Here is a 15,387-nt window from a genome sequence, read left to right as displayed (position 1 = left end):
CCAGTTTCTTGTGTCCCTGGCACCCCTGTGCATGGAGTTGCTGGCTCCTGGCTTCAGTCTGACCCACCCCAACCATTGTGGCCATTTGGGGAGTAGAACCGGCAGATGGAAGATCTTTCTCTCTGTGTCTCTCCCTGTCTCTGAAACTCTGCCTTTCAACTAAATAAAATAAATCTTAAAAAAAAAAAAAACTCTTACAAAATAATTATATTTGGTTCCACATCTTTCCGCAGTGCTCAAGTGTTACCTGAGTAAGTGAACATATTTTCTGGAGAATGAGGATAAAGAAGGCTTCAGACAACAAACGCTCTTCGGTTTAAAAGCAAAGATTAATATTGTCAGCCTCTATCTAATCTCTACTGAAATCCGCCCAGCAAATTCCATCAAAAAAATGCAGGGAGAGGCCAGTTCCAGCAGTGTGATAAATATGCACTACCTAAGCACTATTTTAACATCTATTTTGCTGATTATAAAATATGTTCATAGCATATAACTGCCATTGATAGTCTGGTATCTTTCTGTATTTTTTTTTTTTTTTTGACAGGCAGAGTGGACAGTGAGAGAGAGAGACAGAGAGAAAGGTCTTCCTTTTGCTGTTGGTTCACCCTCCAATGGCCAGCGTGGCCGGCGCACCGCGCTGATCCGATGGCAGGAGCCAGGTACTTCTCCTGGTCTCCCATGGGGTGCAGGGCCCAAGCACTTGGGCCATCCTCCACTGCACTCGCTGGCCACAGCAGAGAGCTGGCCTGGAAGAGGGGCAACCGGGACAGAATCCGGCGCCCCGACCGGGACTAGAACCCGGTGTGCCAGGGCCGCAAGGCAGAGGATTAGCCTAGTGAGCCGCGGCGCCGGCCCTTTCTGTATTTCTACAGATATAGATATGAGTGTTTCACAGCTCATGGAAAATACATGTTATTATAAAACTCTGGATTTTCTCCAGCAGCCAGGAAGGACGCTGATGTTAAGGACAATAACCACATGGCGCCCAGGGCTGCGGTGAAACCTCAGATGCAGGGACTTCTGGCCAAAAATGGATATTGCTGGCGCATTTACTATCTCCCTGGGCATTGCAGCTCAAGTTTGCTGTTGCAGAACCGAGAAAGTAGGCATATGCAGATTTCTACAGAAAGTAAGATTCCATGAAAGATTTTGAGGAGATGAAGAAGGCTAGGATCTTTCAGAGTGCAAAGTGATTTGGGGATGTAAAGAAGTTCTTTGAAACTTAAAAAAAAAAAAAGACAAAAAGGGAGAAGGAAAGAGGATGGGTTAGAGGGAGGGAGGGAGGGAGGGAGGAAGGGAATATAATCATGTTCTCATGTTCTTAGAATTGTATCTACAAATCACATTGAATCTGTTAAAAACTAATGAAAATTAAAAAAAAAAAAAGAATTTCTTTGGATTGAATTCCATAGAAGTTTGTCACTGACCTGTGTTCCCAAACTATGAAACATGAAATATATGAGGTTATCTCTTTTATAGTATGTAACTGAATTTTGTTCCACTTAATCTGACAGTCTCCAATTCTAAGCATTAAGTGTAACCCATTTACTCTCATAGTGATCAGTGTTCTATCTGGATTTCATTTCTACCATCTTATTTGGGGCTATTTTCCATGTGTTTCTTCTTTTCCCCTCTTATTCTTTAATTAGTAAAGCATCTTTAGATGGGCAATTTAGAAGATAGACAATACAAAACATTGGTCACACACCATGGTTTTAATATGCCTTTCACAATATTTTTATGCAGATTGGCCATCAATTAATGTGTTTCAAAGAAAGCTCCTTTGCCCTTGGGTAGGATTAGTGTGTGGACTGAGGTATGTCAGCTCCTAGTCACCTGCCTTCCGGCTCGCTCTCTCTGTCTCTGAGAGGAAAGAAATCTGTTGCAGGGGCTGGCGCTGTGGCATAGGGGGTTAAGATGCCATCTGCAGTGCCAGCATCCCATATGGGGGCGGGTTTGAGACCTGAGTGCTCCACTTCCACACTTCCAACCTAGTTCCCTGCTAATGTGCCAGGGAAAGCAGCTGAGGATGCTTGGGCCCCTGCACAAACATGGGAGATCCGGAAGAAGCTCCCAGCTCCCAGCTTTAGTTTGGCCAGCCCTGGCTGTTGTGGCCATCTAGGGAGCATTCCAATAAAAAGAAGATCTCTCTGTCTCTGTCTCTCCCTCTCTCTCTGTGACTCTGACTTTCAAAATAAACGGGTAAATCCTTAAAAATATGTGGCTGTGGTGAAGGATTATAATTAATATTTATGCTAAAGGCTACACCACAAATAATCATTTGCAAAACAAAGAATACAAATATGTGAATGCAGATATGTTTTGTCTATTTATCAAGGAAATCTTTACAGTTTAATGCATGTGCTTGCCTAATATGCTGATGAGGTTAATTATGCCTCAAAACTAAAACAAAAAGCTTTAAATGTATTTTTGCATTTGCGTATGTATAAAAACATACATTTGAAGATAATTAAGATTAATAAACCTGGGACCAGTATCGTGGCATAATGGATGAAGCCGCTGCCTGCGGTGCTACCATCCCACATGGGCAGCAATTCAAGTCCCACCTACTCTGCTTCTAATCCAGCTCCTGCTGATGCTCCTGGGAAAGCAGCTGAAGGTGGTCCAAGTGTTTGGGCCCCTGCCAATCATGTGGGAGACCCAGATGAAACTCCTGGCTCCTAGCTTCACCCTGGCCATTGCAGCCATCTGGGGAATGAACCAGCAGATGGAACAGCTCTCTCCCTCTGTGTAACTCTGACTTTCAGTAGAGGATGGCCCAAGTCCTTGGGCCCCTGCACATGCGTAGGAAACCTGGAGGAAGCTCCTGGCTGCTGGCTTCGTATCAGCACAGCTCCAGTCGTTGTGGCCAATTGGGGAGTGAACCGCGGATGGAAGACTCTGTGTGTGTGTGTGTGTGTGTGTAACTCTTTCAAGTAAAATAAATAAATCTTTAAAAAATAAATAAATAAATCTTAAAACAAAATATTTGTAGGCCCCAAGAGAGCTTAAGAATCATTTTACAAGAGAAAATCAGCTGGACAGGATAAGATTGCTCTTCAAAAACAGTCTTGCATCTTTGTCATACTCTAGATTTTTCTCTTTATTTTTCTGTTTCTCTTTTTATTTTACAAACCCCATGCCAGGGTATCCATTGTAATGCACATGAATCAGGCTTAGAAAAATATCCACATTTCTAAACAAGTTTCCTATTATCTCTTTTTTTTTAAAAAAAAAAAAAAGGTGTTTTAATTTATTTGAAAGGCATAGATAGGAGAGAAACACAGAGAGATCTTCCATCTACTTCATCACTGCCCAATTTGCCACAACAGCCAGAAGCCAGGAGCTTCATTCAAGTCTCCCAAGTGGGTGGCAGGGGCCCAGGCACTTGGGTCATCTTCCGCTGCCTTCCCAGGTGCATTATCGTGAGCTGGATTGGAAGGGGAGCAGCCAGGACTCAAACTGGCATCCACATGGGATGCCAGCACTGCAGGCAGTGGCTTAACCCACTGCACCACAGTGCTGGCCCCCAATGTGTATTACCACTTTAAAGCAAACAGCTTCTTGTATTTTTTTTTTTTTGGATATATGGTTTCCGCATATTTTTAGTAGCCAATTTCTGACAGTTTTTTTCCCTAAACTTAAGACCTAAAAACAGAATAACAGAAGTATTAAGAGACCTTTACATATAAACCCTCTTTGGAGTGTCCCAGAGAGCCATAATGTTCTAATTTATTATTCCATGAAAGGAGAGAAATTAAAATAATAAGATAAGCTTGAGGGTCTGGCATTGTGGTACAGCTGGTTAAGATGCACTACGATGCCAGCATCCCATATGAGTGCTGGTTCAAGACCCAGCTGCTCCGCTTCCAATCCAGCTCCCAGCTAATGCACCTGGGAAAGCAGCAGAAGATGGCCTGAGTGCAAGGACGCCTGCACCCATGTGGGAACCCTGGATGAAGCCAGGCTCCCAGACCTGGCCAATGCAGCCACTTGGGGAATGAACCAGCAAATGAAAGATTTCTGTCTCTCTGTCACTCTGCCTTCCAAATAAATATTCTTTTTTTTTTAAGAAAAAAAGTATTCTTTTTTAAAGAAACATAATTTTTAAAAATATTTTTAAAGAAAAATATTCTTTTTTAAAGAAAAAAACACTGTATGAGCTGATCTAAGTAATATCCCAAAGCTCTGCTCATTGGACACAGATCTCCAACATTTTCTTTCCTAAATAATTACCTTTCCTACAATAACCTTGGGAACTTCCTAACTATGCTAAACCCTCCTCAATGTTTGTCCATGAAACACAGGGTTGATAAACTAATGCTAAAAACTAGCATCACAGGGATTGACATTGTGGTATATAGCAAGTTAAGCTATTGCCTTCCACACCAGCATCCCATATGAGCACCAGTTCAAGCCATGCTCTTCCACTTCCAATCTAGCTCTCTGCATCAGAAGATGGCCCACGTGCTTAAGCTATCCATCCGGATGGATTTTCTGGCTCCTTGCTTCAGCCAGGGCTGAGCCAGGCCACTGCTGCCATTTGAGGAGTAAACCAGCAGATAGAAGCTCGCACTCTCTCGCTCTCTCTCTCTCTCTCCTGCTCCCTCTGTAACTCTGCCTTTCAAATACATAAATCTTAAAAAAAAAAAAAAAACTAGCTTCATTCGAAACTAGGAACTCATATATGTTCACTACTGTCTATTATATTAATGCATTATCTGCTTCCTTCTTAAGTACTAAATGCTTCAGCTGAAATCTCCTGCTTACCCTAATCATTTACCTGCACAACCCTGACATATCACCATTTGATGATGACTCCTCCCTGAAAAAGAATCAAGGTGTACTTTGTGCTCACAAGGTGTACTTTGTAACCCACAGCTCCCAATAGCTGAACTGACAGCTCTGTTAAAAGATCACCATCTGGCTGAAGAACTAGGAATTAACACACACACACTGTCCATGGATGAGCATTCAGGATGGCTTGTGATGTCAGCATACTGCCCAGAGGGGTTTCCTAACTTCCTAATATCTGCACTTCTTCGCCTTCTCCTTATTATTATTATTATTATTATTATTAGTATGTCCTAGTTTGAGTCCCGGCTCCACTTCCAATTCCTGCTTCCCGCTAATGTGCACCTTGGGAGGCAGCAGGTGATGGCCCAAGTACTTGGGTTTCTCCATTCACAAGAGAAACTCAGAGTTCCTGGCTCCTGGCTTTGACTTGACCCAGCCCTGGCTGTTGCAGGCATTTGGGAAGTGAAACAATGGATGGAGGATCTCTGTCTGCCTCTTTCTGCTTTTCAAATAAATAGGGGGCTGGCATTGTGGTGTATGGGTAGAGCAGCCGCCTGTATCCCATATGGGCTCCAGTTCGTGTCCCAGCTGCTCCACTTCCAATGCAGCTCCCTGCTAATGCACCTGAAAAAGCAGAAGATGGCCCAGGTGCTTGGTCCCCTGCACCCATGTGGGAGACCCAGATGAAGCTCCTGGCTCCTGGCTTCAGCCTAGCCCAGTCCCAGCTATTGTAGGCATTTGGGGAGTGAACCAGAGGATGGAAGATTCTCTCTTTTTCCCAATAAAAATAGACTTCCTGAAGAGGCTGAGCATGTGATGTTAGCTTAATTATAATAAAAATGAATATAATTATAAAATTTTATTTGATTATAATAAAATTAATATAAAATTAAAAATTATAATAAAAATGAATTTGAACCTTTACAAATGTCATGGATGGTTTAATCATAATCCTCTTAAGTAATATTTAATAACAGTTTGTAATTAAGGTAGACGAAAGCCTTCCATTAGTACCAAGTTTTATGCCTAGGACTAATGACACTGCAATTTACTTCTTAAAATCTTCTAAAGTCTGAAATTAAAGATTGAAATGAAAGATTCTGGCCGGCGCCGCGGCTCACTAGGCTAATCCTCTGCCTTGCAGCGCCGGCACACCGGGTTCTAGTCCCGGTCGGGGCGCCGGATTCTGTCCCAGTTGCCCCTCTTCCAGGCCAGCTCTCTGCTGTGGCCCGGGAGTGCAGTGGAGGATGGCCCAGGTGCTTGGGCCCTGCACCCCATGGGAGACCAGGATAAGTACCTGGCTCCTGCCATTGGATCAGCGTGCTGCGCCGGCCGCAGCGCGCCGGCCACGGCGGCCGTTGGAGGGTGAACCAACGGCAAAAGGAAGACCTTTCTCTCTGTCTCTCTCTCTCACTGTCCACTCTGCCTGTCACAAAAAAAAAAAAAAGAAATGAAAGATTCTGGGAGGCTGGGCTTGACTCATCCCTGGTATATCCTCCTCTTGTCATGTTCTTTTTCAAATATGCATCTCATATACATGAGGTCTCCAAAAAATTCATGGAAATTTGTATTATGAAAAAATTATGCATGGGTTTTGAAATATTTTTGCAGCAAAATAAACAATTTTAAATTGCATTTTCCCACAAACTTTTACAAGTATCTCATTTAGTCTGAGACTCAACATGACAAACTATCTTTCTGAAAGCAGAATCATAAGATATATTGTACATGCCACCACCACCAGCATGCTATGCAACTGGGAGACTAACTTTATTAGAAGAAACACTGATAAAATTAGCCTTTGGATCACACTGGAAATGATCATTGGGGTCTTTAACTTCCAATACAGTTTAAGATTTTATTTATTTATTTGAAAGTCAGAGTTACACAGAGAGGAGAGGCAGAAAGAAAGGTCTTCCATCCAATGGTTCATTCCCCAACTGGCCGTAACGGCTGGAGCTGTGCCCATCCGAAGCCAGGAGCCAGGAGCCAGAAGCTTACTCTGGGTCTCCCATGCAGGTACAGGGACCCAAAGACTTGGGCCATCTTCTATTGCTTTCCCAGGCCATGGCAGAGAGCTGGATCAGAAGTGGAGCAGCCAGGTCTCGAACCAGCACCCATATGGGATGCCAGCACTTCAGGCCAGGGTGTTAACCCACTGTACCACAGTGCCAGCCCCTCCAATACAGTTCTTAAGCTCACAAATACATGTTTCTCAGGGAAAATAAAGTCTACAAATTTTTCTCTCTTCCTGGATATCTCATACATCCAAAACTCCCACTACCGTATCTAATTTCCCACCAAAAACTTTGACACCACCTCCCTTCCACCTACTTATGACAAACTGAGCAGAGCTTCCTTCCCTGCTCAGTCTTCCACACACTGTTACTAAGCTCTAAAACTCTCTTGATTGCCTTCTCCCTTTCTGGCTACCACTGTCTTCCGAGTTCATCATTTATATCTGGACAACTGAGACAATGTTCCCATGCTTACCTTCCTCAAACTCATCCTTCACACAGCTACCAGCATTACCTATTTACAATAAAAATCTGACCATGTCATTTTTTCAATTAAGTCTTCAGTGACCCCCTTATTGACATCAAGATGAAAGTCAGTTTTTACCACACCATAGTCACGTACAATCCCTCTCTCTGCGGTGATTGTGCCAAATCACATGCAACTTTCCGCTCGCTCTCCAGTCCTGCACTCCTCACAACTCACCCCAGCTTCCTTGGCTGCTCTCAGCTTTGTATCTTTGTGCACTCAGGTCAAGAACCTTCTCTTCCAGGAAGCTTAGGGAAAACTGTTGCTGCATCTTTTGCATTCATTACACAATACAACACAACATTGCAATCATTTACTTATTGCTCCAATTTGACTATGGACTCCTTTAAGAGATAAAGTTTCCTTTATCCATAGTGCTTAGTCCAGTGTCAATTACATGAGGTACTTACTCTCTATCAAATGAATGAGTGAACGTTGGACTCCTACAACACTTTTTGAAATTGATTCCTACTTTCCACTGCCACTGTCAAGGTTCAAGTCCTTTCTTCTACCTGTCCTTTCATGTCCTTTGCCTCTTATCAGCCTTCCTAATGCCACCTAAACTCTTTCTAAAGCACAATTCAAACTTCCTACTGCAACAGGCATTTAGCCTACCAGGTAAGAGGCAGGTGCTGAGGCGCAGCAGGTTACCCTGCTGCTTGTGATGCCAGTATCCTGGATTCTCAGGACATGGCTTAACCCACTGTACCACAACACCAGGTCCCACAAACAGACCTACCTCCTAGCTAGCCCCTTCAACAGTCTGCCCTAAGTCTCCGGAGTGAAGTCTTCAGTGGCGAAATGTGCTAAGTCCCAGTTCTCTATATTGCCAGGAGAAACCAACATGCCATATGCTCAGTTCTCAGACAATAAAAGAACATAATCTGACTTACAAAAGCTGGTTTTCGGCTGGCGCCGTGGCTCACTAAGCTAATCCTCCGCCTAGCGGCACCGGCACACCGGGTTCTAGTCCTGGTCGGAGCGCCGGATTCTGTCCCGGTTGCCCCTCTTCCAGGCCAGCTCTCTGCTGTGGCCAGGGAATGCAGTGGAGGATGGCCCAAGTGCTTGGGCCCTGAACCCCATGGGAGACCAGGAGAAGCACCTGGCTCCTGCCTTCGGATTGGTGTGGCGCCGGCCGCGGCGGCCATTGGAGGGTGAACCAACGGCAAAAAGACCTTTCTCTCTGTCTCTCTCTCTCTCACTGTCCACTCTGTCAAAAAAAAAAAAAAAAAAAAAAAGGGCGGGTTTTCATAGAACACCATTGTCTGGATACAATTCTAGTCCTATTACTAAATCTTAATATTTTACTCATACCAATTTACTTACACTTACTATTTCAGTGTATTGCATGTCAATCTTTTTTTGAATAACAGCAGTTTATATCTGATTTACCTGTTAAGCTTCAGAAGGAAACTTTTTATTTTATTTTTGTGACAGGCAGAGTGGACAGTGAGAGAGAGAGACAAAGGTCTTCCTTTTTCCATTGGTTCACATCCCAATGGCCTCTGTGGCTGGCGCACCGCACTGAGGCGAAGGCAGGAGCCAGGTGCTTTTTTCCTGGTCTCCCATGGGGTGCAGGGCCCAAGAACCTGGGCCATCCTCCACTGTACTCCCTGGCCACAGCAGAGCTGGCCTGGAAGAGGGGCAACCGGGACAGAATCCGGCGCCCCGACCGGGACTAGAACCCGGGGTGCCGGGGCCGCAGGTGGAGGATGAGCCTAGTGAGCCACGGCGCCGGCCCAGAAGGAAATTTTAACACTCATTCTGTTTTTAAATTCTGGATACAACAGACATTTAATTCTTTTTTTTTTTTTTTTTTTTTTTTTACAGGCAGAGTGGACAGTGAGAGACAGAGAGAAAGGTCTTCCTTTGCCGTTGGTTCACCCTCCAATGGCCGCCGCGCTGAGGCCGGCGCACCGCGCTGATCCAAAGGCAGGAGCAAGGAACAAGAAACAACTAATACATTAAAAAAGGTAGAACACATTTTTTATTATACATTTTATTTTAAAAAATTCTTCTCAATGCATTTTCTCAAGATTGACAGAGTGGGAAATAACAATTACTTACAGTTTTATATTTATGCACAGATTATTTTAGGACAAATCAAACATTTGAGCATTAAGTTTCAGTTTAGAATTTGAAGTGTTTATTACATCTACCAGGAGGACCACTTTCCAAATGGAACTTCTTTAGATGAAGTTTTCTAAGCTTTTCTTTGTAGCATTTAAAAATCTGTAATGTGCGTTATCAGCATTTCCTAATTTCGAGGTTTCCCTAGGACATGTAACCACCAGGAGCTGCTATCATCTGAACAGAGTGGGAGACTGCAAATATTCAGCACTAATTTTCCACAGTCTTTACTCATGAATTAAGTCTTTCCCTTTGTCCGTTATTCCTAGGACAACTATGGAAGAGTCTGATCTTGTACTGATAGCAGTAAAGCTCAGTTCCCTTTAAGAGACTGATAAATTAAAAGGCAAAGGCTCACAGACAATGCTTAGTTACACTGCGAGTCTCATGAGAAACTGGGTGACAACTTACCAGAATGCAGAACTCAGTCTCGCAACTCATTAGCTAGCAATTCTCAAATCTTTCTCTCAATGAGTAAATTCTGAAAATAACCAAGTGATTGGGACAAGTTTGTACACCCATGGCCTTAATCTGTTACTTCCTCCTTTTGGTGAGTTGAATGCATGACAGAGCAGAGGCATAAAATCAATTCTTAAGGCATTAAGTCAGGAAGGTCAGAGCTTCCACAGCATGGCGACAGCTTTGCAGATGCCCACATCGTGGTAGTTGAAATAACAAAGGCCAGCAAAGGTTAAAGCCGAGAGTGCCAGAAGGCCTGCCTTGGCAGCTTTCTGTGGTGCATCCCCATGCACGTAGTCAGTAACAACTTGTCCAAGGCCCCTAAAGGAAAAAAAATAGCACAAATGAAAAAAATCACAAGGGAATTTAGAAGGCTATATAGATAACTTGTGTCTCCATCCGCCTCTCCAACAACTGCCTCTTCAGGGGACTCAGAACAGTTACTTTTATAGGTAGAATTACTCTATACTTTTTGGAGATGGTAAATCAAAGCAACTCATATTAGTAAGATTCACAAACCAAAATGAAGGAATCCAGAGTTCCCTAATAACGTGACAAAACATCCTCCCAGTATTCAGATTCAATTTTTGAGTCATTTATTAAGACAGTAACTAATTGCTGTTCTATTTATAAAATGTTACTGTTTTCAACTGAACTCGACAGTGTTCATTAACTCAAGAATTTACTGAGCAGTAGCCGGCACTGTGGCATAGCGGGTAAAGCCACTGCCTACACTGCTGGCATCCCATACGGGCACCGGTTCTAGTCCCAGCTGCTGCACTTCTGATCCAGCTCTCTGCTATGGCCTGGGAAAGCAGTGGAAGATGGCCCAAGTCCTTGGGCCCCTGCACCCACGTGGGAGACCTGGAAGAAGTTCCTGGCTCCTGGCTTCAGATCGGTGTAGCTCCAGCTGTTGCGGCCAACTGGGGAGTGAATGAGCGGATGGAAGACCTCTCTCTCTCTCTTTCTCTCTCTCTCTGCTTCTCCTCTCTCTGTGTAACTCTTTCAAATAAATAAATAAATCTTTTTAAAAAAATAATTTACTGAGCAAATATGTGCCAGAACTTGTCGAATGTTAGGAGCACAATAAAATGGCATCCCTGCCCTTATGGAACAGTCTAGTGAAGCAGAAAGGAAAAGTAAATACACATGAAATATGAAGAAATATTTCAGGAAAGATAACATAAATAAGGACATTTCAAATAAGTGACAACGCTGCTACTTGGGACACTGACATCCCGCACCAGAGTGCTCAGGTTAGAGGCCTGGCTCTGCTTGATTCCAGCTTCAGGCTAATGCACATCCTAGTGACCAGCAGTGATGGCTCAACATGCTGGGTCCCTGTCACCCACACGGGTGACCTGCATGAATTCCAGGCTCCTGGCTTCAGCTGGGCCCAGCTCCAGCTGTTGCGGACATTTCAGTGAAGCAGTGGATGCATGACCTCTCTCTGTAGCTTTGCCTTTCAAAATAAAACTACTGGGGCAGGCATTTGGTACAGCAGTTAAGACAGCACTTGGGATGCTTGCATCTCATATCAGAGTCCCTGCATTCAAGTCCTAGCTCTGCTTCCAAAGCAAGATCTCTATGTGTCTCTGCCATTCAAATAAATAAAACAAATACAAGTTTTAAAGAGTGACAATGACCTTGTCATCTCTGTGGAACAGTAAAGAGGTCAGTATGGCTGGAGTGGAGATCAGAGAAATGAAGGAACAGACTGCAAAAGGCCTTGAGGGTCATGACAAAGAGTTTGAATTTTATCTGAATGTAATAGGAAACCATTGACATGTTTTAAGCAGGGAATATCCTAAGTATTTTCTATAGCAGTTCTATTGAGCTGTAATTCACGTATCATAAAATTTGCCTTTCGAAATGCACAGTTCAGTAGTTTATCCATAAAATTGTCCAACTATCTCCACTACTTAATTCCCTAACACAACCATCACCCCCAAAAAGCCACCAGCCCATTTCACATCCACTAATTTTCTTTTTGTCTCTATGGATTTGCCTACTCTGGACTTTACATACAAAAGAAATGATACAATATGGGTCCTTTGTGACATGTTTCTGTCACTTAGTATGTTTCCCATGTTCATCCATACGGTAGCATACTTCATTCCTTTACAAAGCTCAATGATATTATTCTATTTGTACAAACATGCCATATTTTCTTTAGCTATTCATCAGAGGTGGATATTTGGATTATTTCTACTTTTCAGCTAATAAAGTAATGCTGCTATAAGAATTCCTGTAGAAGTATTTGCGAGGACACATGTTCTCAATTCTCCCAGGTATACAGATAAAAGTGGAATTGCTGAATTATATGGTAACTCTATGTTGAAGCTTTGGTCAGGACTGTGAAATCACTTTACAAAGTGGCTACAGTGTTTTATATTCCCAGCAGAAATGTGTAACTGTTCCACATTCTGGACAACCCTTGTCATTCTCTACCTTTTTAATAACAGTCATCCCAGCAGGTGCGAAGTAGTATTTCACTGTAGCTTTGATTAGTGTTTCTCCAAAGACAATTTAACTTTTCATATGCATATTGCCCATCTGCAAATCTTTGTTGGAGAAATATAATTTTTCTTTTTAAAAAGGTCACTCTGGGAGCAGGCACTTTGGTGTACTGGGTTAAGCTGCCACTGAATTGCATACTGTAGTGCCTGGGATGGAGTCTTGCTTCTGCTATTGATCCAGTTTCCTACTACTGCACTTGGAAGGCAGATGACACTCCAAGTATCTGAATTCCTGCCATCCACTGGGACATCCAGATGGTGATTCTGGCTTCTGGCTTCAAGCTTCAGCCTGGTCCAGCCCCAACAGTTGCAGGTATTTGGAGTACGAACCAGCAAATGGAATACATCTCTCCGTCTCTCCCTCCCTCTCTGGCACTCTTTCAAATAAATAATTTTTTTTAAAGTCACTCTGCCTACAGTGTGGTGAACAGACAATGCAAGCAGGAAAAGGGTACAATTTAGAAACAGAAGCTGGGGGTATGCTCAGAGCAAGGGGCCTGAAGAATGGCTCCTCTGTTTACAACACACCCAACAGGAATCTTGAGTCATTGTGATGAGATGAGATGAGATGAGATGAGATGAGATGAGATGAGATGAGATGAGATGAGATGAGATGAGATGAGATGAGATGAGATGAGATGAGATGAGATGAGATGAGATGAGATGAGATGAGATGAGATGAGATGAGATGAGATGAGATGAGATGAGATGAGATGAGATGAGATGAGATGAGATGAGATGAGATGAGATGAGATGAGATGAGATGAGATGAGATGAGATGAGATGAGATGAGATGAGATGAGATGAGATGAGATGAGATGAGATGAGATGAGATGAGATGAGATGAGATGAGATGAGATGAGATGAGATGAGATGAGATGAGATGAGATGAGATGAGATGAGATGAGATGAGATGAGATGAGATGAGATGAGATGAGATGAGATGAGATGAGATGAGATGAGATGAGATGAGATGAGATGAGATGAGATGAGATGAGATGAGATGAGATGAGATGAGATGAGATGAGATGAGATGAGATGAGATGAGATGAGATGAGATGAGATGAGATGAGATGAGATGAGATGAGATGAGATGAGATGAGATGAGATGAGATGAGATGAGATGAGATGAGATGAGATGAGATGAGATGAGATGAGATGAGATGAGATGAGATGAGATGAGATGAGATGAGATGAGATGAGATGAGATGAGATGAGATGAGATGAGATGAGATGAGATGAGATGAGATGAGATGAGATGAGATGAGATGAGATGAGATGAGATGAGATGAGATGAGATGAGATGAGATGAGATGAGATGAGATGAGATGAGATGAGATGAGATGAGATGAGATGAGATGAGATGAGATGAGATGAGATGAGATGAGATGAGATGAGATGAGATGAGATGAGATGAGATGAGATGAGATGAGATGAGATGAGATGAGATGAGATGAGATGAGATGAGATGAGATGAGATGAGATGAGATGAGATGAGATGAGATGAGATGAGATGAGATGAGATGAGATGAGATGAGATGAGATGAGATGAGATGAGATGAGATGAGATGAGATGAGATGAGATGAGATGAGATGAGATGAGATGAGATGAGATGAGATGAGATGAGATGAGATGAGATGAGATGAGATGAGATGAGATGAGATGAGATGAGATGAGATGAGATGAGATGAGATGAGATGAGATGAGATGAGATGAGATGAGATGAGATGAGATGAGATGAGATGAGATGAGATGAGATGAGATGAGATGAGATGAGATGAGATGAGATGAGATGAGATGAGATGAGATGAGATGAGATGAGATGAGATGAGATGAGATGAGATGAGATGAGATGAGATGAGATGAGATGAGATGAGATGAGATGAGATGAGATGAGATGAGATGAGATGAGATGAGATGAGATGAGATGAGATGAGATGAGATGAGATGAGATGAGATGAGATGAGATGAGATGAGATGAGATGAGATGAGATGAGATGAGATGAGATGAGATGAGATGAGATGAGATGAGATGAGATGAGATGAGATGAGATGAGATGAGATGAGATGAGATGAGATGAGATGAGATGAGATGAGATGAGATGAGATGAGATGAGATGAGATGAGATGAGATGAGATGAGATGAGATGAGATGAGATGAGATGAGATGAGATGAGATGAGATGAGATGAGATGAGATGAGATGAGATGAGATGAGATGAGATGAGATGAGATGAGATGAGATGAGATGAGATGAGATGAGATGAGATGAGATGAGATGAGATGAGATGAGATGAGATGAGATGAGATGAGATGAGATGAGATGAGATGAGATGAGATGAGATGAGATGAGATGAGATGAGATGAGATGAGATGAGATGAGATGAGATGAGATGAGATGAGATGAGATGAGATGATGAGATGAGATGAGATGAGATGAGATGAGATGAGATGAGATGAGATGAGATGAGATGAGATGAGATGAGATGAGATGAGATGAGATGAGATGAGATGAGATGAGATGAGATGAGATGAGATGAGATGAGATGAGATGAGATGAGATGAGATGAGATGAGATGAGATGAGATGAGATGAGATGAGATGAGATGAGATGAGATGAGATGAGATGAGATGAGATGAGATGAGATGAGATGAGATGAGATGAGATGAGATGAGATGAGATGAGATGAGATGAGATGAGATGAGATGAGATGAGATGAGATGAGATGAGATGAGATGAGATGAGATGAGATGAGATGAGATGAGATGAGATGAGATGAGATGAGATGAGATGAGATGAGATGAGATGAGATGAGATGAGATGAGATGAGATGAGATGAGATGAGATGAGATGAGATGAGATGAGATGAGATGAGATGAGATGAGATGAGATGAGATGAGATGAGATGAGATGAGATGAGATGAGATGAGATGAGAT

The 15,387-nt window shown here is 42.8% G+C and overlaps 1 protein-coding gene, 1 non-coding gene and 1 pseudogene across 8 annotated transcripts in view; 2 read left to right on the top strand and 1 right to left on the bottom strand.

Annotated features, from left to right (window-relative positions):
* The window catches only part of SDHD (succinate dehydrogenase complex subunit D), a 65,710-nt gene that overhangs the window by 31,281 nt on the left and 19,042 nt on the right, over positions 1–15,387 (bottom strand). For 5 of the 7 annotated variants that reach the window (XM_089334007.1, XM_089333994.1, XM_089334022.1 and 2 more), the window contains one exon: positions 9,311–10,251. The exons of the other annotated variants lie outside the window; for them this stretch is intronic. In XM_089334007.1, the coding sequence (XP_089190133.1) occupies positions 10,086–10,251 (166 nt within the window). In that variant the 3' untranslated portion in view covers positions 9,311–10,085. Of the gene's footprint in view, positions 1–9,310; positions 10,252–15,387 lie in introns of those variants that run through there. 7 annotated transcript variants of the gene reach the window in all.
* On the top strand, positions 858–1,193 carry LOC149128532 (cytochrome c oxidase subunit 6C pseudogene; annotated as a pseudogene).
* LOC127485298 (small nucleolar RNA SNORA11) lies at positions 12,924–13,026 on the top strand. Its single transcript, XR_007912409.3, has one exon. It is a non-coding gene; the product is annotated as a small nucleolar RNA SNORA11 (small nucleolar RNA).

This window comes from Oryctolagus cuniculus, chromosome 1 (assembly GCF_051225735.1).
Source record: "Oryctolagus cuniculus isolate XC-2025 breed Fujian yellow rabbit chromosome 1, ASM5122573v1, whole genome shotgun sequence".
Taxonomy (NCBI): domain Eukaryota; kingdom Metazoa; phylum Chordata; class Mammalia; order Lagomorpha; family Leporidae; genus Oryctolagus; species Oryctolagus cuniculus.
Note: the sequence above shows the minus strand (reverse complement) of the source record. Positions and strands in the feature narration are given on the sequence as shown.